We start from the raw sequence: 26,788 nt of genomic DNA on the forward strand, positions 1-26,788 counted from the left end.
CCCAACATTAGCCACCTTTAGCTTAGCGGTGGTGACGTGAAGTCATGTGACCGTGCTGTAGTTCCTCTACAGCCCAACATTAGCCGCCTTTAGCTTAGCGGTGGTGACGTGAAGTCATGTGACCGTGCTGTAGTTCCTTTATAGCCCAATATTAGCCACCTTTAGCTTAGCGGTGTTGACGTGAAGTCATGTGACCGTGCTGTAGTTCCTTTATAGTTCAACATTAGCCGCCTTTAGCTTAGCGGTGGTGACGTGAAGTCATGTGACCGTGCTGTAGTTCCTTTATAGCCCAACATTAGCCTCCTTTAGCTTAGCGGTGGTGACGTGAAGTCATGTGACCTTGCTGTAGTTCCTTTATAGCCCAACATTAGCCACCTTTAGCTTAGCGGTGGTGACGTGAAGTCATGTGACCGTGCTGTAGTTCCTCTACAGCCCAACATTAGCCGCCTTTAGCTTAGCGGTGGTGACGTGAAGTCATGTGACCGTGCTGTAGTTCCTTTATAGCCCAACATTAGCCTCCTTTAGCTTAGCGGTGGTGACGTGAAGTCATGTGACCTTGCTGTAGTTCCTTTATAGCCCAACATTACCCTCTTACTTCAGAAATGTACATTGCTGTTAGTATGTGGAGATGATTCTGCTGTTTCATAAAGGTTTGAGATCATTTTCTCCAAATCCACACAGAACTACATTCTCCCTCTCTATGTGGTAGTTGAATCCGATTGGTCGACGTGTTGTGATATCACAGTGACATGTTTCCTGTGTTTCAGGTGACCAGCCGTTCCCGTGCCTTGCAGCGTACGGAGCGTCTAAAGCGGCTCTGAACCTGCTCAGCACCACCCTAAGGCACGAGCTGCAGCCCTGGGGGGTCCATGTGTCCACCGTGCTGCCCTCCTCCTTCAAGACAGGTCATATCTCCACACCTGTCCATCAGGGTTTCCGCTAGGATTTTTTCTTGCCAGTCAGGTGTCGGGAAATAATTTATTTTACCGGACTAATTCAAAACTCACCGCTCATGTTTCAATAACAGATGTTACAAAAACAAATATAATGTTATGAATATAGATTTTTCCCCGCCCCCCGAAGGCTAGAGCCTGATTCAGCTCCGGTTCATCGTCGGTAAAATATGCCGCTGTTGTTGTTGTTGTTTACGCCTCAATAAGATAGCAACAAGTAGTCAAGGTAGTCAGATTAGCTTCAGCTGCTATTAGGGATACATCGGTGAGGCATCGGCCGATGTATCCCTAATTACCACCATCGGCACATCGGTAAAAAAGCTGACATCACCGACGGCAGTCGCCGATGTTTATGTTTTGCTACGTGACCGGGAGAAGTCGCGTTAGTGTCTGTTTTTTTTTATCTGATGAACCAAATCTGAAGTCAGGGCATCATTTGGGAGGATTACATCAGTGACTGTGGTTCCGCCCTAACTTCAAAGTCGTTCGGAGGGGAGGACGTCTCCACTCAAAAATAATCTGTGTTAATTACGTAGATAATCACTGTACACAAATTGACAATTGGATAATGGATAACAGTCTGCGTTGATACCAGAGAGAGAGAGAGAAGGCTCTCAAAGAGAGGGGGGGACAACATTCTTCAAGTGAACACCAAGTGTGAGAAGAAAGATGATTAACATTTGAACTCGTATGAACAATCCAGCTCAGAACTTAGAAACAACAAAAAAACAAAAGCAAACAAACACTTCTTGAGATCACTGTTTTAATGCTAAAAAAAGGTCATTGCCGGCTTACGGAAACGCTGGTGTACACAACCTCACCTGTACACAACCTCACCTGTACACAACCTCACCTCAAGGTTTCAAAGTTTTATTGGTCATATGCACAGCAGATACAGCGTATATGTTGGCAATGAAAATCTTATGTCCCATGCTCCTCCAACAACTCAACATACATGGTGCAGATAAGATAATAAAATAGTGCAAAAAGAGAGAAGAATATTTACAATAACAACAGTAAAGATTTGGGCGCTTGCTCTCGCGCTTGACTCAGAGCGCGGATCTCGAAAAGACTATTTTAGAGACCCCCCAACATTTCCCAAATCATGTTTTCGGGGGGTCTCGTGTCAGTTTCAGGGGGTCTCGGATCCCCCGAGTCCCCCCGTAGTTCGGACACTGAGGTCCTCCATGGATGGCAGCTCCGTCCTGGTGATGTGCTGAGCAGTTTTCACCATCTGGGAGAGATGCAGACACTTCCTCAGCACCACTCGTTGTCCTTTTGTAGTCTGTTATTGTTTATAGTCCAGACCACATATTTCTGGCGTTGGAGCCCTTGTAGTTCGACTCCACCTTGTCCCTGTATTGTCTTTTCGCACTGCTAATAGCTCTCCGGAGTGCATACCTGGAATTCCTGTACTCATCCAAATCACCGCCGCTGTGCACGATGGCCCGTGCTTTAAGTTTAGCTCGGACCTCGCCGTTTATCCAGGGCTTCTCATTTGGGAATGTCCGTACAGTAATCCGCGGCATGACGTAATTTGATTGATTGGATATGAGAGTACTCGGTCACATGTGCATGTTTCTGCAGCCCTGATTGGATATGAGAGTACTCGGTCACATGTGCATGTTTCTGCAGCCCTGATTGGATATGAGAGTACTCGGTCACATGTGCAGGTTTCTGCAGCCCTGATTGGATATGAGAGTACCCGATCACATGTGCAGGTTTCTGCAGCCCTGATTGGATATGAGAGTACCCGGTCACATGTGCAGGTTTCTGCAGCCCTGATTGGATATGAGAGTACCCGGTCACATGTGCATGTTTCTGCAGCCCTGATTGGATATGAGAGTACCCGGTCACATGTGCATGTTTCTGCAGCCCTGATTGGATATGAGAGTACTCGGTCACGTGTGCATGTTTCTGCAGCCCTGATTGGATATGAGAGTACTCGGTCACATGTGCATGTTTCTGCAGCCCTGATTGGATATGAGAGTACTCGGTCACATGTGCATGTTTCTGCAGCCCTGATTGGATATGAGAGTACCCGGTCACATGTGCATGTTTCTGCAGCCCTGATTGGATATGAGAGTACTCGGTCACGTGTGCAGGTTTCTGCAGCCCTGATTGGATATGAAAGGACCCACGTGCTTCTGTAAACGTTTGGATTTCCCAAGTTACCCCAGGATACTGCAGACTGTTGGGTTTTTATGGAGCATGTTGTGGTTTGGCCCCATGCTGAACATGATGACAGGCCTCCTGCTGAGGACAATACTGCCTAATGAGGACCACATGTGGGACGGACCATCTGTTTCCACACACACACACACACACACACACACTGACGGCTCCAGGATGGATGTGTTTAGCTGATGTTGGCCTCTTCTCCGCTGTTAGAGAAACAGAAAGTTGTCACGTCTTAAAAAGTGTTCATGAGGTTAGAGACCAGGTGCTAACTCACACCCTGAGACACAATAAACTTTATTCTCTAAATGTTGCAAATGAATTTTCCTCTTAGTTCTTGAACTAATTCTTCCCTCTTCTAGAGTCTCCTTATGAAGACTCATGCATTCAAGCACCAAAACTTAAATGTTTAATCTAGACGTTTTTATCAGCCCAGGAGAGAAGCAGGAGAACCATCAGTTCACCTCCTGCAGAGACGCATCCTCTGAGCTCTGTGTGGGGGGGGCGGGTCATTCAGGGTGAAATGCCTACCTGAGACAGACGGATTAAGATGACAGACAGCTCTGTATTATGAATTGACCCGTAGACAAACACTGGGTCAACCTGAGGAGTGATGAGTGATCCTGCAGGAACTCTATTCTCTACGTGTCTGAACACGGCGTCTGTCCTCAAAGTTCAATCATTCTTTAACGTGTTTCAACGTCTCGCGGTGGGAGCAGGACGGCTAATAATAGACTGAGAACACATGGACAGTTTCTGAGATTACATCTGATTATGTTCAAACAGAGTGGCTGGAAACAGAGGTTAAAGGTCTTTCTGCTTCAGGGCCAAAATCAGTCCTGATCGTCCTGATCGAACCTTAACCTTTCAACTGTCAGTCTGTTAATGCTATATGTGTGTGTGTGTGTGTGTGTGTGTGTGTGTGTGTGTGTGTGTGTGTGTGTGTGTGTGTGTGTGTGTGTGTGTGTGTGTGTGTGTGTGTGTGTGTTCAGGTCAGTCCAGTAACTCGGAGTACTGGGAGCAGCAGCACCAGCGCCTCCTGCAGGATCTCCCCCCGGCGCTGCTGGAGGATTACGGCGAGGATTACGTGACGGAGACCAAGGACCTGTTCAAATCTCACGCCGCCCAGGCCAACCCCGACCTCAGCCCCGTCACCGACACCATCGTCCGGGCACTGCTGGCCCCCCAGCCGAGGCCCCGGTACTTTGCTGGACCAGGAGTGGGCCTCATGTACTTCATCAGCAGCTACCTGCCCGCCAGCCTCAGCAGCCGCTTCCTGCAGAAACTCTTCATGAAGAAGACGCTGGTTCCTCTGGCTCTGAGGAAGGCGAGCGGCATCCACCTGATGATCAGCAACAACAACAACAACAACGAGGAGGAGGAGGAGGAGAAGCTCAAGTAGAGACCCCCCCCCCCACAAAGAGATCTTAGTGACTTCCTGTTTCAACTTCCTGTGCCTTCATCACTCCGATATACAGCAGTGTCTTCATCACACCAGCAGAGACAGGAACACTGATTTATGATCTGGAGAGGAGGGGGAGACAGGGAGACAGGTAGCTTTAGCAGTTAGCATGGTCAGGAGTTAAATCAATTAATCAATTCAAACTTAATTTAGGATTAAGTCAAGATTCAGCTAGGTTTGAACAGGATAAATTCAGGATTAACTCAAGACTCTCTCTGTTATCTGAAACTCTCTTGGACTGACTGGAGCTGCTGGACTGACGGACAGGAAAGAGAATCCTTTCAAATTAAAAGTTACTCTTTAGATATGTCTCTCACACCAAAATAATCTAGTTCCTGTGACTTCCTGTTAACCTTCACAATAAAAGCACAACTGTAGAGGACTTTGAAACACTGTCGATGAGTTTAGGTTCAGCTGACGTCTTTGATCTCGAAGTTTCTGAAGCATCGTTTGAAACATCATCCATAAAACAGAAAACGCTGCTACGTTTAATCTCAACATTTATACTACCATACCCAACATTCCTCAGCGTTTCAAAATAAGATATTCTAACGCTGACCCGGAGACCCCCCCCCCACCAGCACTGACTTTGTTGTTATGATTTAATATATAAAATAAAGAGTTATTTTTCCAGCTGTAACTTTATTTATTGTGAGTCATAAATACACAGTGTTAGAAATGCATATTTTGAGGTCTGTGGAAACCCTCCCCCCCCCCCCCCCGCTTCTCCTATCATCATATGGTCATCATCATCATCATCATCATCATCGTCATCATCATCATCATCATCATTATTATTGTTGTTATTATTTTGTCTCCCGCCCTGTTTCCTGTTTTTAAATCAAATTATTTATGACGTCTTTTCTTTATCTTCACTTTAAATGTGAATTTTTTTATTAAAGCATAAAAAGGCAAACATGATGTAAAATGTTCACATGGTTTATTCTTTGATAGAAATAAAGTCAACTTTTCCAGACCCGCCTCCTCTGCTGCGTGCTTAGCTCAAACACAATGATCTGTTGGAGGATTTTCAACCAGTCACTGACCTTCTGTCTGTTCTGATCTGAGCGCTGCATTTATCCACCAGGGGGTCCTGTTGCAAAGACTGGAGCAGTTAGTTGGCCGAAAGGGAACGGCTCGCAGCTGGTTCAGGTCCTATCTCTCCGAATGCTCTCCGTCTTAACGACGAGGCCTCTAGTTAGCCACGGAGGGCCACAGGGCTCAGTGCTGGGACCCAAGCATTATGCATGCTTCAGTTCGGCAATACCATAAGGCATCGGTGTGTAGAGAGTGTGTGTGATCCAACAAGAGTGTGTGTGATGTAATCCTTTGTCCCTTTAATAACCCCCCCAGAGTTTATTGTAAGGCTGTTTATTCTCACAGATCCTCGGCTAGCAGAACACCACAGAAGTGACAGGAGGGGGGAATGTTCTTAATGGCTGAACGGTGGTACAGCCTCCTGTCAGATATGTTACAAAGCAGATTGTAGGCGGGGCTTCATGATTAGGGGAGGGACATGTTACAGGGGGCGGGGCCTAATGAAAAAACTAATAAGATCCAAGAAAGATCCTTCCTAAAACTTTGGAAGAGAAAGTACCTGTGTGTGTGTGTGTGTGTGTGTGTGTGTGTGTGTGTGTGTGTGTGTGTGTGTGTGTGTGTGTGTGTGTGTGTGTGTGTGTGTGTGTGTGTGTGTGTGTGTGTGTGTGTGTTTTGTAACACAGTGATGAAGTGTGTGTGGCTGATTGAGAGTGTGTGTCCTCAGGCGCTCTGCAGTGGTTCCTCTCCAGCGCTCTGATTGGACGCTGCAGTCTTAGAAAGAGTGTGTCCACGGTTTACTCTGGCAGCGGCCGTGGGGAAGTCCGGCTGCTTTCCATCCTCAAAACGGTCCCCCGGAGTACACCACGTGACCCGGGCAGGAGCCGGACCCCCGGCAGCCAGGAGGATGGAAATAACTCACATTGTTTGGATCTCTGTGGGACACCAGCTGGCTGCGGATCGGAGTCACAGAGTTTAACTTCCCCCCGAAACGCTCAGTCCCCCCGGCTGTCCTCATGTCACCCGCTGGACCCAGCAGCCTGGCTCTGACACTCACCCAGCTGAAGAGCTGTCCATCAACCATGGAGTAGAAGATGTAACCCCTCAGCTGGGACCGCATGGCCCCCAGGCTGCCAACGATATCCAGGAAACTGGTTCCCATCTGGAGCCTCTGGTTCTCAGAACTGCTCTGTTTCATTCATTTGAAACGGTGCCTGCAGAAAGCTCTCTGTACGTCTTTATTCTGTTCGGGTTTCTCTCTCTTCGCTGTGAGCTTTACATTTCTGATTTCTGTTAGTTCTGTTGTTATTCCTCTTGTGTTTTCCAAGTGACAAACGTCCTCTGCATGCTTTGCTAACTTTAAGTTTCTCTTAAACTATTTCTACCTTATTGATCTGAAACAGAATAACATGTAGAGGGTTCCTGAGAACGTCTGTACAGCAGAGTGTATATATGTGTAGTCACCTCTCATCTGTACAGCAGAGTGTATATATGTGTAGTCACCTCTCATCTGTACAGCAGAGTGTATATATCTCTATCCAGTTGTGATTTCTGTTGCAGATGAACGACACTATCAGATGTCCGGCTGCACTCAGATGAACCCGGACGTTTACCGGAAGATTCCTGATGTTTTCTGATTCACGAAGTCTCCGAGGATTTAACTCTGAAGCGTTCTTCATTCCTTCACGTCCTGCAGCGCCTCAGACCAGATCCTGATCCTGGCTCTGAACCCAGGACCAGGATCCTCTGCTGAAACCATCACACACACACCACACACACATCACACATCACACATCACACACACACACATCTTGTCTATGTTTTGGCAGAACATCTTTTTGTTAAAAGTCTTCAAAGTTATTCTTAAATGTGAATATTTTCTGCTAAATATGTAAATATGTTTCGGTACTTTCACTCCGATTACTTTAAGTAAATGTGCTAATAGCACTTTAATACACTGCCTGACCAAAAGGTCCCCAGCCTGTGGGGGCAGGGCTATGATCTGGGGCTGCTGCAGTTGGTCTGGTCTAGGTTCAGCAACCCAAAGAATGAGGTCAGCTGACTCCCTGAATATCCTGAAGGACCAGGTTATTCCATCAGTGGATTTCTTCTCCCCTGATGGAGCGGGCATGTTCCAAGAGGACAATGCCAGGATCCATCGGCTCAGACTGTGAGAGAGTGGTTCAGGGAGCATGAGACATCATTTCACACATGGATCGGCCCCCCCAGAGTCCAGACCTGAACCTGATGGAGAATTTTTGGGATGTGCTGGACTTTGCGCAGTGGTCTGAATCTCCTGTCATCAATACAAGATCAAACATTATTGCAGGACAGAAATAAATGTTGAGACGTTGCAGAAGCTCGTGGAAACGATGCCACAGAGAATGCGTGCCGTGAAGCTGAAGGCGGTCCAACGGATACTAGAGGGGGACCTTTTTTTACCTGATAAAACTTTCATTCACACGTGGATTTATACAGAAGAAAGTTTAGAGTAAATGTCCGATCATCTGTAAAGGAATGTCTCTTATTTATGCCCCTAACCCTTGGGGATAAAAGGCCAACAGCATCCCATAATGCCCTCGCTCATTAGCTAGACAGGGACTTTGTTTGTACACAGCTTCACCCCCTAGCTTTACTTTTAAAGAGAGGTAAACAATATCTACTTCAGCTTTACTTTTAAAGAGTGAGTAAACCTTAGCTACTTCTGTTTCTCCGGTATAAGTTGTGTGTTAAAAAGTGAAACACAGGTCCTACCGAGATTTGAACTCGGATCGCTGGATTCAGAGTCCAGAGTGCTAACCATTACACCATAGAACCACGTAATCTTTTTGCACTGAGTTTTTAATATATATAGATTTTTAAAGACATAGAAATGTGCATCGTGACGTTAACGGTTTATACTGTATCTATAAATCAGATTTAATTCCGAAAACACGGACCGATTTATCCTCTTTATTAACAGAAAATAAAAATGTAAATAAAAAATTTGATGGGGTTTTCGTTTTGTTAAAATGAGTGAACTAAACTCGTGTTCATTTGTCCTGAATTTCACTACGGGGACAAATCGATAAACAAAGGTCCATCTTTTCTTAGTTTTAAAGTGTCTTATAATGCGCAAGGTTTTAGTAATAGTTGTTCATTTTCTGATCATTTATTAGAATCCTTCATCTTTATAAATTAAGTGCGTTTGTTGTATTGTTAATTTCAATGGTTTCATATTTTTACATTGACATCTTTTACACTATATTCTATTTATAACATTAGATTATTTTAGTACATTTTTGCACATTTCTGCAAAAATGTACTAAAAGCTGCACAGCTCATTTATTTATATTCTGGAAGTCTTTCAGTATTTTATAGTATTTTTCTGCTATTAATGTGTCCTGATTCGTTAAATACTCAAATATAATAAACAATGTAATAATTAAATATTATTGGATGTGTTGGCTGTCATTCTCTCTTTCCGCCACCAGGTGTCGGTGTCACACTGCTGAGCTGTTTCTGGTCGTCTCGCGCCCCCTGTCGGTAGCTCAGTGTTATATTTAATTATTTTGTTGGTCACAATCTCCCTTGTCTCCCCCTCCTCACTTAAAGGACATTTGCTGGCAGTATTTTGTTAACAGAATAAATACTGTATTCCTCCCTCCTGTTATTAGTTGTTGTGCCTCCATGTCCCAGAGACCTTATTAGGGACGTAACCCCCCCATTGACTAGCACTGTGAACCTGGACATGTTGAGACCCCCAAAGTTTAATAGAAATGTATAGTAGGGGTCTCCAGCACATAGACCCTGCAGGATGCTAAGCTGCATAATTTGGGACATTTACACAGTTAGCATCAGGTATGTTAATTAGCTTTATAGCTTATGCAGTTTGTGGACAACATTAGTGGACATTAACCTCCTGGATCTCTATTGACTGTAGAGGTGTGTTTGATCTCCTCTGAGAGAGGGAAAGCCCCGTGTTGTGATCTGTGAGAAGAAGCATGGTGGAGCAACAGGAAAGTCTTTTATTAATTCACGTGTTGAAGCTGTTTCTACCGGCAGGAAGAGGTTCGGTACAGAGAGCCCTTCCATCAACTGAACTACAGTTATCTATGATTGTCATTATGCACCAGATCACCACCACTAAGGACCCACGGCTGGAAGCGACTCATCATGCTCGTCACCCACAGAGATTGCATAGCTCTTCACGGTTTGCCCTTTAAACTGTGCTTTAATCAGTCTGCAAGCACTGAGTCAGAGAGTCCGTCAGAGACGCTCTCAGGTAGGAAGGAAGCCTCCGGACGGGCAGTCTTTAGAGAGGAGGTCTCCATGCACTCTTCACCAGATGTTTCCACTGTGGAGATACCCGTATAGTGTCTCGGTTCTTCCGGTTAGAGTCTGATTACTGAGCACAGCTTTATCACTTTACTGAGAGACGGTTCAATGAACTGCTATGAGGTTATAATATTACAATACGTGTTGGTTTATAATTACTCTCACTGCAGAGGTCCGCACTGCCAGGCTAACCAGAGGGGGGACTGTTTACTTTACGGCCGAGTCATATCTTAACATTTGGACTCTTTAAAAAAAAAATCAAAATTCTGACTTTTCTCAGATTTCTATTTTTTTAACCTTTTTGGAAAATCTTTAAATTTGCTCCAAATCTCACATTTCAGATTTTCTTCTGAAAATTCAATTTTTTTTCAGAGACTTTTTCCCCAAAATTGGACTTTCTTGAAATCTCACAAAAATGTACTTTTTCTCAAAATCTAAAAAATCTGACTTTATTTTCAAAATTATGAATTTTGAAATTCTCTGAAAATCTCAGAATTCTGAAACCGACCTTTGTCTCCTGTCAATGAGAGTTAATATAAACATGAACTTCAGTCTGCAGACCGGCTCAGGTGTTCTGGTTCTTCTCGTAGCAGAGCATCTACACCACCAGACTCTACAGAGTTATTAAACATGTCCTCAGATCAGACTCCCCGAGAATCCTCTCTGATAAATTCTTCATTTATAATGTTAGAACTGACAGGAAGAACTGAGACAGCAGGGTTAGAACAGGAAGTGGGGAAGGGTGGGGGGCTACATCAGGTGAATGACCCCCCTCTGACGTGGTCTGCAGGGTGCTCAGGCGGTCTATGCTTCATAGAGGACAGGCACTGATCGAGGTGGAGATCGGTTGCACAGGGAAACGGGTCCGAGTGAGACGTCTGTCAGCGGGACCTCCACAGGATCATATCCGGATGTGGAAGTTACTGCAGAAACAGAGACAGAAGTTCCAGTAGAACCAGAACAGCAGAACTGGCCCAAAGACTAGGGATCTAGAAGTGCATTACCTCAGGAAGTCCGGGGCCTTGGACACCATGTTCTCGAAGTCTGTGAAGGACAGTTTGTGGTCCCCGTCCAGGTCAGCCTCCTCGATGGACTTGTCGCAGACCAGAGAGACCTCTTCGGGGGTCAGCTCCCCTTTGGTCAGCTTGTTCAGGGTCCTCCTCAGGTCCTCCTTACAGATGAAGCTGTCCCTGTTAAAGTCTGGACCAAAACCTGAGGGTTACTCGAGGGACCTTCAATCAAAGTCCTGACATGAGTCCTAAGTCCTGACCTGAGGTCTGAAACCTGGGTCCTGACCTGAGTCCTACCTCAGTCCTGACCTGTTTCTTTACGGGTCTATAAGTGAAGCACTCTGTAAGTGAAGCGGTCTATAGGTGAAGCGGTCTATAGGTGAAGTGGTCTATAGGTGAAGTGGTCTATAGGTGAAGTGGTCTGTAAGTAAAGTGGTCTGTAAGTGAAGCGGTCTATAGGTGAAGCGGTCTATAGGTGAAGCGGTCTATAGGTGAAGTGGTCTGTAAGTGAAATGGTCTGTAAGTGAAGCGGTCTATAGGTGAAGTGGTCTGTAAGTGAAGCGGTCTATAGGTGAAGTGGTCTGTAAGTGAAGCAGTCTATAGGTGAAGTGGTCTGTAAGTGAAGTGGTCTGTAAGTGAAGCGGTCTATAGGTGAAGTGGTCTGTAAGTGAAGCGGTCTATAGGTGAAGTGGTCTGTAAGTGAAGCGGTCTATAGGTGAAGTGGTCTGTAAGTGAAGCGGTCTATAGGTGAAGTGGTCTGTAAGTGAAGCGGTCTATAGGTGAAGTGGTCTGTAAGTGAAGCGGTCTATAGGTGAAGTGGTCTATAGGTGAAGTGGTCTATAGGTGAAGCGGTCTGTAAGTAAAGTGGTCTGTAAGTGAAGCGGTCTATAGGTGAAGTGGTCTGTAATTGAAGCGGTCTATAGGTGAAGTGGTCTGTAAGTGAAGCGGTCTATAGGTGAAGTGGTCTGTAATTGAAGTGGTCTATAGGTGAAGTGGTCTGTAAGTGAAGCGGTCTATAGGTGAAGCGGTCTGTAAGTGAAGCGGTCTATAGGTGAAGTGGTCTGTAATTGAAGTGGTCTATAGGTGAAGTGGTCTGTAATTGAAGTGGTCTGTAAGTGAAGCGGTCTATAGGTGAAGCGGTCTATAGGTGAAGTGGTCTGTAAGTGAAGCGGTCTATAGGTGAAGTGGTCTGTAATTGAAGCGGTCTATAGGTGAAGTGGTCTGTAAGTGAAGCGGTCTATAGGTGAAGTGGTCTGTAATTGAAGCGGTCTATAGGTGAAGTGGTCTGTAATTGAAGCGGTCTATAGGTGAAGTGGTCTGTAAGTAAAGTGGTCTGTAAGTGAAGCGGTCTATAGGTGAAGTGGTCTGTAAATGAAGCGGTCTATAGGTGAAGTGGTCTGTAATTGAAGCGGTCTATAGGTGAAGTGGTCTGTAAGTGAAGCGGTCTATAGGTGAAGCGGTCTGTAATTGAAGCGGTCTATAGGTGAAGTGGTCTGTAAGTAAAGTGGTCTGTAAGTGAAGCGGTCTATAGGTGAAGTGGTCTGTAAGTGAAGCGGTCTATAGGTGAAGTGGTCTATAGGTGAAGTGGTCTGTAAGTGAAGCGGTCTATAGGTGAAGTGGTCTGTAATTGAAGCGGTCTATAGGTGAAGTGGTCTGTAAGTGAAGCGGTCTATAGGTGAAGTGGTCTGTAATTGAAGTGGTCTATAGGTGAAGTGGTCTGTAAGTGAAGCGGTCTATAGGTGAAGCGGTCTGTAAGTGAAGCGGTCTATAGGTGAAGTGGTCTGTAATTGAAGTGGTCTATAGGTGAAGTGGTCTGTAATTGAAGTGGTCTGTAAGTGAAGCGGTCTATAGGTGAAGCGGTCTATAGGTGAAGTGGTCTGTAAGTGAAGCGGTCTATAGGTGAAGTGGTCTGTAATTGAAGCGGTCTATAGGTGAAGTGGTCTGTAAGTGAAGCGGTCTATAGGTGAAGTGGTCTGTAAGTGAAGCGGTCTATAGGTGAAGTGGTCTGTAATTGAAGCGGTCTATAGGTGAAGTGGTCTGTAAGTGAAGCGGTCTATAGGTGAAGTGGTCTGTAATTGAAGCGGTCTATAGGTGAAGTGGTCTGTAAGTGAAGCGGTCTATAGGTGAAGTGGTCTGTAAGTAAAGTGGTCTGTAAGTGAAGCGGTCTATAGGTGAAGTGGTCTGTAAGTGAAGTGGTCTATAGGTGAAGTGGTCTGTAATTGAAGCGGTCTATAGGTGAAGTGGTCTGTAAGTGAAGCGGTCTGTAATTGAAGCGGTCTATAGGTGAAGTGGTCTGTAAGTAAAGTGGTCTGTAAGTGAAGCGGTCTATAGGTGAAGTGGTCTGTAATTGAAGTGGTCTGTAAGTGAAGCGGTCTGTAATTGAAGTGGTCTATAGGTGAAGTGGTCTGTAATTGAAGCGGTCTATAGGTGAAGTGGTCTGTAAGTGAAGCGGTCTGTAATTGAAGCGGTCTATAGGTGAAGTGGTCTGTAAGTAAAGTGGTCTGTAAGTGAAGCGGTCTATAGGTGAAGTGGTCTGTAAGTGAAGCGGTCTGTAATTGAAGTGGTCTGTAAGTGAAGCGGTCTGTAATTGAAGTGGTCTATAGGTGAAGTGGTCTGTAATTGAAGCGGTCTATAGGTGAAGTGGTCTGTAAGTAAAGTGGTCTGTAAGTGAAGCGGTCTATAGGTGAAGTGGTCTGTAAGTAAAGTGGTCTGTAAGTGAAGCGGTCTATAGGTGAAGTGGTCTGTAAGTGAAGCGGTCTGTAATTGAAGCGGTCTATAGGTGAAGTGGTCTGTAAGTGAAGCGGTCTGTAATTGAAGTGGTCTGTAAGTGAAGCGGTCTGTAATTGAAGTGGTCTATAGGTGAAGTGGTCTGTAATTGAAGCGGTCTGTAATTGAAGCGGTCTATAGGTGAAGTGGTCTGTAATTGAAGCGGTCTGTAATTGAAGCGGTCTGTAATTGAAGCGGTCTATAGGTGAAGCGGTCTATAGGTGAAGTGGTCTGTAATTGAAGCGGTCTATAGGTGAAGTGGTCTGTAAGTGAAGCGGTCTATAGGTGAAGTGGTCTGTAATTGAAGCGGTCTGTAAGTGAAGCGGTCTGTAATTGAAGTGGTCTGTAAGTGAAGCGGTCTATAGGTGAAGTGGTCTGTAAGTGAAGCGGTCTATAGGTGAAGTGGTCTGTAATTGAAGCGGTCTGTAATTGAAGTGGTCTGTAATTGAAGCGGTCTGTAAGTGAAGCGGTCTGTAAGTGAAGCGGTCTGTAAGTGAAGCGGTCTATAGGTGAAGTGGTCTGTAATTGAAGCGGTCTATAGGTGAAGTGGTCTGTAATTGAAGCGGTCTGTAAGTGAAGCGGTCTGTAAGTGAAGCGGTCTATAGGTGAAGTGGTCTGTAAGTGAAGCGGTCTGTAAGTGAAGCGGTCTGTAAGTGAAGCGGTCTGTAAGTGAAGCGGTCTATAGGTGAAGTGGTCTGTAATTGAAGCGGTCTGTAATTGAAGCGGTCTGTAAGTGAAGTGGTCTGTAATTGAAGCGGTCTGTAAGTGAAGCGGTCTGTAAGTGAAGCGGTCTATAGGTGAAGTGGTCTGTAAGTGAAGCGGTCTATAGGTGAAGTGGTCTGTAAGTGAAGCGGTCTATAGGTGAAGTGGTCTGTAATTGAAGCAGTCTGTAATTGAAGCGGTCTGTAAGTGAAGCGGTCTGTAAGTGAAGCGGTCTATAGGTGAAGTGGTCTGTAAGTGAAGCGGTCTATAGGTGAAGTGGTCTGTAATTGAAGCGGTCTGTAAGTGAAGCGGTCTGTAAGTGAAGCGGTCTATAGGTGAAGTGGTCTGTAATTGAAGCGGTCTATAGGTGAAGTGGTCTGTAATTGAAGCGGTCTATAGGTGAAGTGGTCTGTAATTGAAGCGGTCTGTAAGTGAAGTGGTCTGTAATTGAAGCGGTCTGTAAGTGAAGCGGTCTATAGGTGAAGTGGTCTGTAAGTGAAGCGGTCTATAGGTGAAGTGGTCTGTAATTGAAGCGGTCTGTAAGTGAAGCGGTCTGTAAGTGAAGCGGTCTATAGGTGAAGTGGTCTGTAAGTGAAGCGGTCTATAGGTGAAGTGGTCTGTAATTGAAGCGGTCTGTAAGTGAAGCGGTCTGTAGGTGAAGCGGTCTGTAAGTGAAGCGGTCTGTAGGTGAAGCGGTCTGTAAGTGAAGCGGTCTATAGGTGAAGTGGTCTGTAATTGAAGCGGTCTGTAATTGAAGCAGTCTCACCGTAGATCTTGAAGGCGTAGATGGTCTTGAGTTCTCGCGGGGACGTTTCACAGAAAGCGGAGAACATGTCGACAAAGTCGTTGAAGCTCAGGTTCCCGAGTCCGTCCTCGGAGAACGTCTCCACGATCCGGTCTCTGAACGGGTTCTCCTGCCGGGACAGAACCACAGAGCGTCAGACTCTGATCTCAGAACAATAAAGAGAACCACTGATCCCATACTGAGCCGGACCAAAGCAGACCTGCAGCGACTCACTGGGTCAGGGAGATAAACAGAAAGTCCTTTTCTCCATCTACCCCCCGCCCCCCTCCCACTGACCCTCTCCCCCTCTATCAACCCCCCACGGTCCCTAAGATCCACCTTAGCCGGTCTCCTATCCACCCCCCAAGTCCAACCTCAGAGCCTTTTCCGTGGCAGCTCCCAGACTCTGGAGTTCCAAGATCTCCGGGACTCCGAGGCCCTCACAGTCTTCGTGTCCCTCCCCAAATCTCCTCCCCCCCCCCCCCCCCCGACCCTCCCTTGAATATGAACAGAGACGTGTTGCTGCACCTTGAGCTCCGGCATGGTGACGATGAGGGTGGGGGGGACCCTGATGTCGGGGCTGTTGGTGTAGTCCAGTGGGACTAAATGTGGAGCCAGCTCACGGTATCTGCCGTGTAACCTGCACCACCGAAGAAGAGATTATTATGGGATGTTTTATTTTATTTCAGATCTGTCTTTATCTGATTTTGGATTAAAGGACATTAATGCAACTCAACAATTAGTGAAGCCTCATCAATTGGGTTCAAAAGGAAAGACCCCTGAGGGGCTCTTTGATCCTGCAGTGGGTTCTCGCTCCACTGGTTTGAGAGAGGATTAATCAGGATCTTTGTTCCACAGTGATGTCATCATGGCACTCCTCTATGCTATATCATTTATTATACACATTTATTCTGCTATACTAATTGAATGATTCCCTGCACCTCGTATGAATGCTGTGTTTCTTTGTTGTTGTTGTTTGTTTTCTATCCTGAATTTTTTCATGTTAAAGACATAAATGTTTCTGATCTAATATCTTTATATCTGGACAGTAGTTTTGGTCCACACCATCCTAAGGATCAGCTGATCAGAAGTGGATCCACCAATCTGCTGCTCAGGATCATGTGATCTGTGCTGATGATTTATTATTGGAAGATGAACTCACCGCAGGATCTCCTTCCTGGTGAAGAAGGTGCAGTCCTGTAAACAAACAGACACAGACATCAGGGGATGGCTCAGCCAATCACCGAGCTCCATCTGATCCAACAATACAGCTCAGCCAATCACCGAGCTCCATCTGATCCAGCAATACAGCTCAGCCAATCACAGAGCTGCATCTGATCCAGCAATACAGCTCAGCCAATCACAGAGCTGCATCTGATTCAGCAATACAGCTCAGTCAATCACAGAGCTGCATCTGATTCAGCAATACAGCTCAGTCAATCACAGAGCTGCATCTGATCCAACAATACAGCTCAGCCAATCACGGAGCTACATCTGATCCAGCAATACAGCTCAGCCAATCACGGAGCTACATCTGATCCAGCAGCTCCTCTTCATCTTAATTAGGGTCCAGATGTTCATTAAGCAGATGTTGCATCATCTCTACCTGAAAGGCCTCCAGCTGCTCGTCCGTGAAGGTTGTCTGTTTGTTTCCCATCCTGCTCGGCTGCCTCTCCCATCACAGAGCTGCATCACACTGATCCTTCTCTTCCTCTTCTTCTTCGTCTTCCTCTTCCTCCTCAGACCCTCCTCAGATTTTCATGTCCCTGCAGCTCCTCATCCCTCGATGCTCCGCGGCGTGTTTGCAGCTGCAGGAGGACGGAGGCTGTTTTACGGCTCATGGGTGCGGGTACCAGCGTGATGCATTCAGGGGCTGCTTGAGGAAAATGGCATGGAGGGAGGTGCAGCGTATAGAAGCCCATCCTTGTTAACCCTTGTGCTTCTGGACGGGGTTTTTTGTTATTGCATATATGTTGTTGTTGTTGTTGTTGTTGTTGTTGTTATTGATTATATGTTGTGTTGTTATTGATTATATGTTGTTGTTTTTGTTATTCATATATTTTTTGTCAAAAGCACATTTTTCATTTGTTTTTTTTCGACCTCAGATCATGTCACTTCTAGTGCTCTATACAGGAAATGAGAGGAGGAGGAGGATTCGTCCACCAAAGATCCTCTGACAGGAGGAGGGGCTCATCTTGACCAAATAAATAAGAATCCATTAATCTTCTGTCCGAGTGACCCCTCTTTTTATTTATAGGATCTTTGTTGATCGGTTCCTCCTGTAACAGAATTTCTAACCGAGTGACTCCTCTTCTGCTCAGAGGATCTTTGGTGAATTGACTCCTCAAAAAAGTGATCATTTTGAACAAAATCGGCAGAAAATCAAATTAAGAAAAAAATTCAGAAGTTTGAAAACACAATCAAAAGGAAGATAAATTGGGAGACAAAAAGCTTCTTTTAAAAGAAGATGATTAGGGCCAGAGTTTTTTAAATGTTTGATAATCTTGTAAAAATAATCAGATTTTTAAAAAAGTCGACATTTAGAAATAAATCCAGGAATAAAAAGTCAGATCTTTTAGGAAAAAACTCATAATTTTGAAGAAGTAGTCAGAAATTCTATAAAGTTGAAAAGAAAATCAAAAGGAAACTAAATCAGGAGGCAAAGAAACAGACTGTGGGAAAAAAGTGTAATAGCTGCAGTGGCCTCCCTGTCCAGTTTAGCTCATTATGAACCTGCTGGAGGACACGTTATCACGTTCTGTGTGAAATAAAGCGGCGGATGTTCCAACGGCAACCAAACACCTCCTCATCTTTTTGTTAAGGTACAAATAGCCTGGGAGCCTGGTTACTGGCCTGACAACGAGCCACGGTCAGACATTCAAAGGCCAGTGAGCATCCCAACTACGGTTCGGAGCCGAGATACTGTCCGAGACTGAAAGGGGACCACGCCTGTAACAGGAGGACAAGGACCCTCAATGAAGCACCAGCCCATGCTCCTCACTGAACCGCATATTAAAGGATCAGTTCAAAGCAGCTGATGTCTCTCAGGGTAACTGCAAGATGTCAACACTGGTTTGTCCATGAATTTAGTGATGATGTGAACATTTGAAAAGTCAGACACTGATGGAGCAGCTGGACCTCTTTAAAGACTCTGGTTTCCCTACCAAATTGTTTTCGCACTTATCAGGGGGTACCTGGCTGAATGTTTTTCAAAGGGAGTATTGAAACATGAGAACTACTGAGTTGGAGGATATTGATCAGAGGGACTCCTCTTCTCTTCAGAGGATCTTTGGTGAGTTGACTCCTCCTTCAGTCGGAGGATATTGATCAGAGTGACTCCTCGTCTCTTCAGAGGATCTTCGCTTCATCAGAATGGCAGGAAACGCGTGGAGGTCAATGGTGAGTGAAAGCTGTTTTCAAAGCTTTAACTAAAATGTTATAAACATGTTAAAACAGAGAGGTGTGTGTGAGCAGTGTGTGTGTGTGTTTGGTCTGCTGAGAGTGTCTAATCGCGTTTCTTTAGCATGTTAGCATCTGTTAGCTCCGTGTGTGTCCTTCAGACAGCAGGTGATGCTAACGGAGCTAACAGATGCTAACTGAGGATATGTTTTAGTTGGAGTGAAACACACTTATTTTAAAATAACCAGCAAATTCAGTCAGTAAAAAGCTGTTCGAGAGAGGCTTATTAAACTGTCAATGCTAATACCAACCAGTTCAACCGAAGACATAACACCGAGCTGAGTCTATCAGCTTTAATGGGATTTAAAAACACCCTGATGTGACTGGTCCTCTGATCGGTGCTGGGTTTCGGGTGCTGGGATTCGGGTGCTGGGATTCAGGTGTTGAGCAGCTATAACAGCAATCTGCCTGAGGGGAATACCTCCTCCAACCTAGAGACCACTGACCAGAACCAGGGTCCGGGTATACCCTGGTGGTTTGAGGTCACCTTGCTTTAAGTTGTTGTTGGGAATTCAGTAAATACAAAATCTGCGATATAAATACAGGGACTTACTTCAGATCCATTTCTGAAATACTTCGCTCTGAAAGTATCAGCTGATTTCTCAAAGTGAAAGTAGCTTCAGAATACCTCCATGAGTCCGGGACAGTTACCGAGAGAGACAGCAGGTAGTAAAGAGGAAGGGCCTGCTGGACTAACTTCAGGGCGGTGGGGTCAGTACGGACTGGGCTTGGGATCTCGAAGGTCACCGGTTCAAGTCCCTGAAAGGTGTGTGTGTGTGTGTGTGTGTGTGTGTGTGTGTGTGTGTGTGTGTGTGTGTGTGTGTGTGTGTGTGTGTGTGTGTGTGTGTGTGTGTGTGTGTGTGTGTGTGTGTGTGTGTGTGTGTGTGTGTGTGTGTGTGTGTGTGTAAATGGCAATAGTGTGTGTTGTGTTAAAGTTGACTTTCATGTCTCTGCAGCTGTCTCAGGTGGGGGGGGCAACGAAACCCGCTCTGTCCGCTGCTTTCTCAAGGAGAGGGGTGAGACACACACAAACACACACATAGAGGGGTGAGAGGTCACACACATGATCACCCTCACAGGGTTCCAGTTTTGGTCCTGAAGAGAGTCTGGAGAGGACCCTCCATCAGGATCAGGTTCATGTCGGTACTCAGGGACCAGGACTTCATCTAAATCTGCTCCACCATGGGATTTACAATATAATATATTTAATGTTTACCTTTTTAAACCTCAGTTTATTCTCATTCTCTCAGTGTAACATTAAGTGTCTATGACCCCCCCCCCCCCGATCTCCACTGACCCCCCCTCTGAACTCCAGATGCAGACGGTGACCCTGATCCCCGGAGACGGCATCGGTCCGGAGATCTCGGCGGCTGTGATGAAGATCTTCGAGGCGGCTAAAGTCAGTCCTCTCCCAAACACCTTCACACACTCTGTGGAGGAGTGTGTCTAATGTGTGTGTGTGTGTGTGTGTGTGTGTAGGCTCCCATCCAGTGGGAGGAGAAGAACGTGACAGCCATCAAAGGGCCCGGGGGCCGCTGGATGATCCCCTCCGACGCCAAGGAGTCCATGGACCGCAGCAAGATCGGACTGAAGGGTCGGAGCACGATAATAAATCATGAAATTTAAAGGAGAGGAAAATCAATGAAATAATAAGAGCGTGAGGAAGGGGGGGGGAGGGACTCAAAAATATATTTGATTAAAAAAAATAAGAAGACATAGAAACGTATCAACTCATCAAAAATCATGTGGAAAACAAATCATTATTAAAATTCATTTTAAAAACAAAGGTAAAGAGAAAGAAAATAGCAACAAGAGAGGGATAAAAAAGAAAGGCATGAAACACAAATACAATTTTACCAGAACGTTAACTTTATTTTAGGGGAAAAATTTACATTTGAAATAAAAGCAGGTGAAAAAAAACAGCGTTTTGAAAACTATTAACCGAATATAAGTAATATAATATAATGTAATGTAACGTAACGTAATAATGTAATATAATATAATATAATATAACATAACATAATATAATGTAATATAATATAATATAATATAATATAATGTAATATAATATAATATAATATAATATAATATAATATAATATAATATAATATAATGAAATATAATATAATATAATATAATATAATATAATGTAATGAAATATAATGAAATATAATATAATATAATGAAATATAATATAATGTAATGTAATATAATGTAATGTAACGTAACGTAACGTAATAATGTAATATAATATAATGTAATGTAATGTAATATAATGTAATATAATGTAATGTAATATAATATAATGAAATATAATATAATGTAATATAATGTAATGTAATATAATGTAATGTAATATAATGTAATGTAACGTAACGTAACGTAATAATGTAATATAATATAATATAATGTAATGTAATGTAATGTAATGTAATGTAATGTAATGTAATGAAATGTAATATAATATAATATAATATAATATAATGAAATATAATATAATGTAATATATTATATTATATTATATTATATTATAATATAATATAATATAATATAATATAATATAATATATTATATTATATTATATTATAATATAATATAATATAATATAATATAATGAAATATAATATAATATAATGAAATATAATATAATATAATGAAATATAACATAATATAATATAATGAAATATAATATAATATAATGAAATATAATATAATATAATTTAAGTGAAAAAGAAAAAAAAAGTTTTTACTTCAAGGTTCTGGAGAAATCTACAAAAACATTTAGTGAAAAAGGTTAAATTGGTTTGAGTAAATAAATATGTGTTGAAATTAAGATTTTAGATAAGAATATGACAAAAATCTTCCGGTAAATATTCATCAATGTTTTTAACCCCCCCTCAGGACCCCTGAAGACCCCCATCGCGGCCGGTCACCCCTCCATGAACCTGCTGCTCAGGAAGACCTTCGACCTCTACGCCAACGTCCGGCCCTGCGTCTCCATCGAGGGATACAAGACGCCCTACACCGACGTGAACCTGGTCACCATCCGGGAGAACACGGAGGGGGAGTACAGCGGAATCGAGCACCTGGTGAGACACACACACACACACACACACACACACACACACTCACACTCACACTCACACTCACACTCTCACTCTCACTCTCACTCTCACACACACACACACTCTCACACACACACACACTCACACACGACTTCAGACAAACTGCTAAACGCGGCTAATGTTGGGCTATAAAGGAACTACAGCACGGTCACATGACTTCACGTCTCCACCGCTAAGCTAAAGGAGGCTAATGTTGGGCTATAAAGGAACTACAGCACGGTCACATGACTTCACGTCTCCACCGCTAAGCTAAAGGAGGCTAATGTTGGGCTATAAAGGAACTACAGCACGGTCACATGACTTCACGTCACCACCGCTAAGCTAAAGGAGGCTAATGTTGGGCTATAAAGGAACTACTGCACGATCACATGACTTCACGTCTCCACCGCTAAGCATAAAGGTGGCTAATGTTGGGCTATAAAGGAACTACAGCACGGTCACATGACTTCACGTCTCCACCGCTAAGCTAAAGGAGGCTAATGTTGGGCTATAAAGGAACTACAGCACGGTCACATGACTTCACGTCACCACCGCTAAGCTAAAGGAGGCTAATGTTGGGCTATAAAGGAACTACTGCACGATCACATGACTTCACGTCTCCACCGCTAAGCATAAAGGTGGCTAATGTTGGGCTATAGAGGATCTACAGCACGGTCACATGACTTCACGTCCCCAACGCTAAGCTAAAGGAGGCTAATGTTGGGCTATAAAGGAACTACAGCACGGTCACATGACTTCACGTCACCACCGCTAAGCTAAAGGAGGCTAATGTTGGGCTATAAAGGAACTACAGCACGGTCACATGACTTCACGTCCCCACCGCTAAGCTAAAGGAGGCTAACGTTGGCCGTGATGACCTTTAGTCATCTCATTTAGACACTTGTTACCTCCTTTTTTTATCTGACATATAACTTATAGTACTAATATTTCTGATATATTCATTATATTTTATGTCGTAGAATAAATAATAAACCTGCACAGTGAAGGCTCCTCAGACGCTGCTCCTCTCGAGGGTAAGAACCTGAACCTGGTTTTCGTCCCACTGTCAGCTGATCACAATAATACAATCAGACCTGCTTTAGCTTTAGCTTAGCATCAAACAGGAAGCAGACTCTGCTGAGCTGTGTTCAGACCCAACGCGTTTCCTTCTGATATGTGTTGGCTTCGTGGCGAGTATTTAACAGAATATTCTTATTTTTTCTCAGAAAATTAATTTATTTTAATTTTCTAAATATTTGAATTTTTTACCTTTTTTTCTTCATTTTATTTTTATAAAACAAGATGTTTTTTGATTTATAAATAATGATTTTCGTAGAATATAACGACTTTAACCTCATTCCATTTTTCTTTACATTTAAAAACATTTTTTCAGACAATTTTTATCATTTGAATTAATATTCAGTTATGTTTGTGTGAATGTTTATTCTTTAGCGAACACTCGTTAGACGCTTTCACAGCGACATACAGTCCATCCAGCATGCTGACTGCAGCGGGACTCGAACCTGCACTATCCCACTGAGCCACAGCCTCCTGTCCTTCAGTCTCTGAGCACAGCGTCAGCGCGTCTCCCACTCATAGAGACTGATTTCCTGAGGGTGCTCTGACTCCTTGTTTGTGTAAAACTATAAATCTGAAAACCGACTGAAGATCCGATCAGCTGGCGGTCTGCGCCCCGTGGATGTGAGGTCATTTCCTGTCTGATCCCCGATGCTCTTCATGAAGTCTGTCTTCCTTCCTGTTGTCCCCCCCTGGAATGATCTGTTGCTCTTCAGATGCATCTCCTCCCCCTTCGCACCCTCCCCGTCCTCCTCCCCCTCCTCCTCCCCCTTCGCACCCTCCTCGTCCTCCTCCTCCTTCTCCTCATCCTCCTCCTCACCCTCTGCTCCCTCCCCTCAGATCGTGGATGGTGTGGTTCAGAGCATCAAGCTGATCACGGAGGACGCCAGCCGCCGCATTGCGGAGTACGCCTTCGAGTACGCCCGCAACAACCAGAGGAGCAGCGTGACGGCCGTGCACAAAGCCAACATCATGTGAGGACACGCCCTGCAGGGGGGGGGGGGCACACAGGGGGAGAGAGCTAATACTGTGTGTGTGTGTGTGTGTGTGTGTGTGTGTGTGTGTGTGTGTGTGTGTGTGTGTGTGTGTGTGTGTGTGTGTGTGTGTGCGCGCGCAGGCGGATGTCAGACGGTCTGTTCCTCAGGAAGTGTCGAGAGGTGGCGGAGAACTACAAAGACATCAAGTTCACCGAGATGTACCTGGACACCGTGTGCCTCAACGTGAGTCTGAAGACCCTCAGAGAGTCAGAGAGAGACGTCTCTCAGGGAGAGAGAGAGAGAGAGAGAGAGAGAGATGTCTCTCAGGGAGAGAGAGAGAGAGACGTCTCTCAAGGAGAGAGAGAGAGAGACGTCTTTCAGGGAGAGAGAGAGAGAGAGAGAGACGTCTCTCAAGGAGAGAGAGAGAGAGAGAGAGAGAGAGACGTCTCTCAAGGAGAGAGAGAGAGAGACGTCTTTCAGGGAGAGAGAGAGAAAGAGAGAGAGACGTCTCTCAGGGAGAGAGAGAGAGAGAGAGAGAGAGAGAGAGAGAGAGAGAGAGAGAGAGAGAGAGAGAGAGAGAGAGAGAGAGAGAGAGAGAGAGAGAGAGAGAGAGAGAGAGAGAGAGAGAGAGAGAGAGAGAGAGAGAGAGAGAGAGAGACGTCTCTCAAGGAGAGAGAGAGAGAGACGTCTTTCAGGGAGAGAGAGAGAAAGAGAGAGAGACGTCTCTCAGGGAGAGAGAGAGAAAGAGAGAGAGACGTCTCTCAGGGAGAGAGAGAGAGAGAGAGAGAGAGAGAGAGAGAGAGAGAGAGAGAGAGAGAGAGAGAGAGAGAGACAGAGACAGACTCTAACAGCTGATGTCCTGGTGTTTCAGATGGTTCAGGATCCCACGCAGTTTGACGTGCTAGTGATGCCCAACCTGTACGGAGATATCCTGAGGTCAGACCCTAACCCTCTCACTGAAGTATAGAACACACACACATATATATACACACATATATATGTGTGTGTGTATATTCTATGTATTAATGTGGGATCCTTTGTCAGTGATCTGTGTGCCGGTCTGATCGGAGGACTCGGCGTGACGCCCAGCGGGAACATCGGAGCCAACGGAGTCGCTATCTTTGAATCGGTTGGTCTGCTTTGAACTCTAATGTTCCGACTCTCTGTTCATGATTCAGAGCTTAAATCATGCTTTCACATTCTACCTATTCACTTTTAAACATTTAACAAGTAACGGAGATTTAATAAATACATCAAATAAAACATAAATTATGCAAATCCTATTTAATCATTAAAACCAATACATGAATAAAAGACAAACAGCTGACCACAACAAACCCTGAATACTAAAACAAATCAAATCCAAACAGAAAATGAAGATAAAGACAAAGACAGTTAAAACAATATGGATTAAAACAATTGAAATGAGGTTAAACCACTAAAATAATAATCTAAAGTTGATGAAAAATAAAAGAGACTTAAGAAAATCAAAGGATGAAATAATACAGAGCAGCAGAGCTGAAGTCACAGAGCGCCAGACTCGTTTATTTTGATCTGTAAATAAAGTCTAGATTAATATAATGCTGTGTTCAGGTGCACGGCACGGCACCGGACATCGCCGGGCTGGACATGGCGAACCCCACCGCCCTGCTGCTGAGCGCCGTCATGATGCTGCGCCACATGGGGCTCCACGAGCTGGGGAGCAAAATCCAGATGGCCTGCTTCGACACCATCAGAGACAAGAAGGTGAGACAGGAAGTCCCGCCTGCTGCTCCAGCGTGAGGATGGTGGTGGTGAAGGTGATGGTGATGAGCTGTGTGTGTGTGTGTGTGTGTGTGTGTGTCTCTCAGGTGCTGACGAAGGACCTCGGAGGAAACTCTAAATGTTCAGAGTTCACCGACGATATCTGCCGCCGCATCCAGGACATGTGATCAGCAGGGGGGCCACGAGGAGAGCTGCTGCAGCTGCACCAACACACCTGATCATGTTTACACCAGAAACACCTGATATCTCCATGATCAGAAACACCTGATATCTCCATGACCAGAAACACCTGATATCTCCATGACCAGAAACACCTGATATCTCCATGATCAGAAACACCTGATATCTCCATGACCAGAAACACCTGATATCTCCATGACCAGAAACACCTGATATCTCCATGACCAGAAACACCTGATATCTCCATGACCAGAAACACCTGATATCTCCATGACCAGAAACACCTGATATCTCCATGACCAGAAACACCTGATATCTCCATGATCAGAAACACCTGATCTCTCCATGATCAGAAACACCTGATATCTCCATGTTTCTACATCAACACATGCATGATTATCATAAAGGGAATATCATTATTTTTTCTTTATTAAGTTGAAAAAACAATCTGTATTTTTCTCAGTTTAATGAGGTTGTTTTTGAGATGTATTTCCTTGGAGGAACCTCAGATCGTCTTCATGTATCCCCATCAGGAAATCTCTGAATGTTCTTCTGTATTTCCATGAAGAGAAGTCCTGTTTCCTGTAGAACGGGGAGGTGTTTTAGGGTCCTGCAGCAGCTTCCTGTCGGCGAACACGATGAAACATTCACAAAGAAAAACGCACAACGTCCCGTGACCAAGAGTTTACTCAGATTCTCCAGCAAACCTTCGATAGTTTTATTCTCAACACTCCCGTTACTGGACTGATATTTTTTTAACGGTAATCTGGTGTAACTTATTTATTGTTTCCTGTTCCTGCATCTTGTGTTCAGAGTTTCTACACTTCACTAATAAACGCTGTCAGAGAGAACGACCGAGGCTCTGACTCTGCTTACACCAGAGACACTCTAAAGGCTTTAAAACCACTAAAAAGTCAAGTCTCTGACATTAATAGTGTTTAGAGCTACTCAGATATTCTACTTCAGTTAAATACTAAAAGTGTTCTATTTAAAACCAACATTTATACAAACAGCACATAC

General features: G+C 44.4%; 3 protein-coding genes and 1 non-coding gene across 5 annotated transcripts in view; 2 read left to right on the forward strand and 2 right to left on the reverse strand.

Moving 5' to 3' along the window:
• hsd11b2 (hydroxysteroid (11-beta) dehydrogenase 2) overlaps positions 1-5,569 on the forward strand; it is a 23,180-nt gene extending 17,611 nt beyond the window's left edge. The window contains 2 exon segments of the mRNA XM_063882256.1: positions 768-905; positions 4,124-5,569. Coding sequence (XP_063738326.1) covers positions 768-905; positions 4,124-4,533 — 548 coding nt within the window. The 3' untranslated portion in view covers positions 4,534-5,569.
• Positions 5,570-8,373: 2,804 nt separating this feature from the next.
• Positions 8,374-8,445, reverse strand: trnaq-cug (transfer RNA glutamine (anticodon CUG)). Its single transcript has one exon. It is a non-coding gene; the product is annotated as a tRNA-Gln (tRNA).
• Positions 8,446-9,620: 1,175 nt separating this feature from the next.
• On the reverse strand, positions 9,621-17,088 carry LOC134863652 (calcium and integrin-binding family member 2-like). Of its 2 annotated transcripts, XM_063882286.1 has the most exons (6): positions 16,814-17,088; positions 16,370-16,404; positions 15,736-15,847; positions 15,190-15,337; positions 10,950-11,145; positions 9,621-10,868 (listed from the first exon to the last, which is right to left on the reverse strand). In XM_063882286.1, the coding sequence occupies exons 1-6, from the start codon at positions 16,862-16,864 to the stop codon at positions 10,847-10,849; spliced, it is 564 nt and encodes a 187-aa protein (XP_063738356.1). In that variant the 5' UTR covers positions 16,865-17,088; the 3' UTR covers positions 9,621-10,846. The 2 variants fall into 2 exon arrangements, with proteins under 2 accessions (XP_063738356.1, XP_063738357.1); XM_063882287.1 differs by lacking the exon at positions 15,736-15,847.
• Positions 17,089-18,470: 1,382 nt separating this feature from the next.
• On the forward strand, positions 18,471-26,619 carry LOC134863635 (isocitrate dehydrogenase [NAD] subunit alpha, mitochondrial-like). The gene is made up of 11 exons (XM_063882263.1): positions 18,471-18,606; positions 19,623-19,682; positions 19,982-20,065; positions 20,146-20,260; positions 21,568-21,755; positions 23,688-23,821; positions 23,965-24,067; positions 24,696-24,760; positions 24,869-24,953; positions 25,418-25,570; positions 25,675-26,619. The coding sequence occupies exons 1-11, from the start codon at positions 18,580-18,582 to the stop codon at positions 25,753-25,755; spliced, it is 1,095 nt and encodes a 364-aa protein (XP_063738333.1). The 5' UTR covers positions 18,471-18,579; the 3' UTR covers positions 25,756-26,619.
• Positions 26,620-26,788: the final 169 nt, after the last annotated feature.

This window comes from Eleginops maclovinus, chromosome 4 (assembly GCF_036324505.1).
Source record: "Eleginops maclovinus isolate JMC-PN-2008 ecotype Puerto Natales chromosome 4, JC_Emac_rtc_rv5, whole genome shotgun sequence".
Classification (NCBI taxonomy): Eukaryota; Metazoa; Chordata; class Actinopteri; order Perciformes; family Eleginopidae; genus Eleginops; species Eleginops maclovinus.

Coding starts and splice junctions, on each gene's coding strand:
- LOC134863652 (XM_063882286.1), bottom strand. CDS start 16,864: ATGGGAAACAAACAGACAACCTTCACGGACGAGCAGCTGGAGGCCTTT. Junction 16,405..16,813: donor AGCAGCTGGAGGCCTTTCAG/GTAGAGATGATG, acceptor GTTTGTTTACAG/GACTGCACCTTCTTCACCAG. Junction 10,869..10,949: donor AAGGCCCCGGACTTCCTGAG/GTAATGCACTTC, acceptor CTGTTTCTGCAG/TAACTTCCACATCCGGATAT.
- LOC134863635 (XM_063882263.1), top strand. CDS start 18,580: ATGGCAGGAAACGCGTGGAGGTCAATG. Junction 20,261..21,567: donor CAGCAAGATCGGACTGAAGG/GTCGGAGCACGA, acceptor ACCCCCCCTCAG/GACCCCTGAAGACCCCCATC. Junction 24,068..24,695: donor TGGACACCGTGTGCCTCAAC/GTGAGTCTGAAG, acceptor CTGGTGTTTCAG/ATGGTTCAGGATCCCACGCA.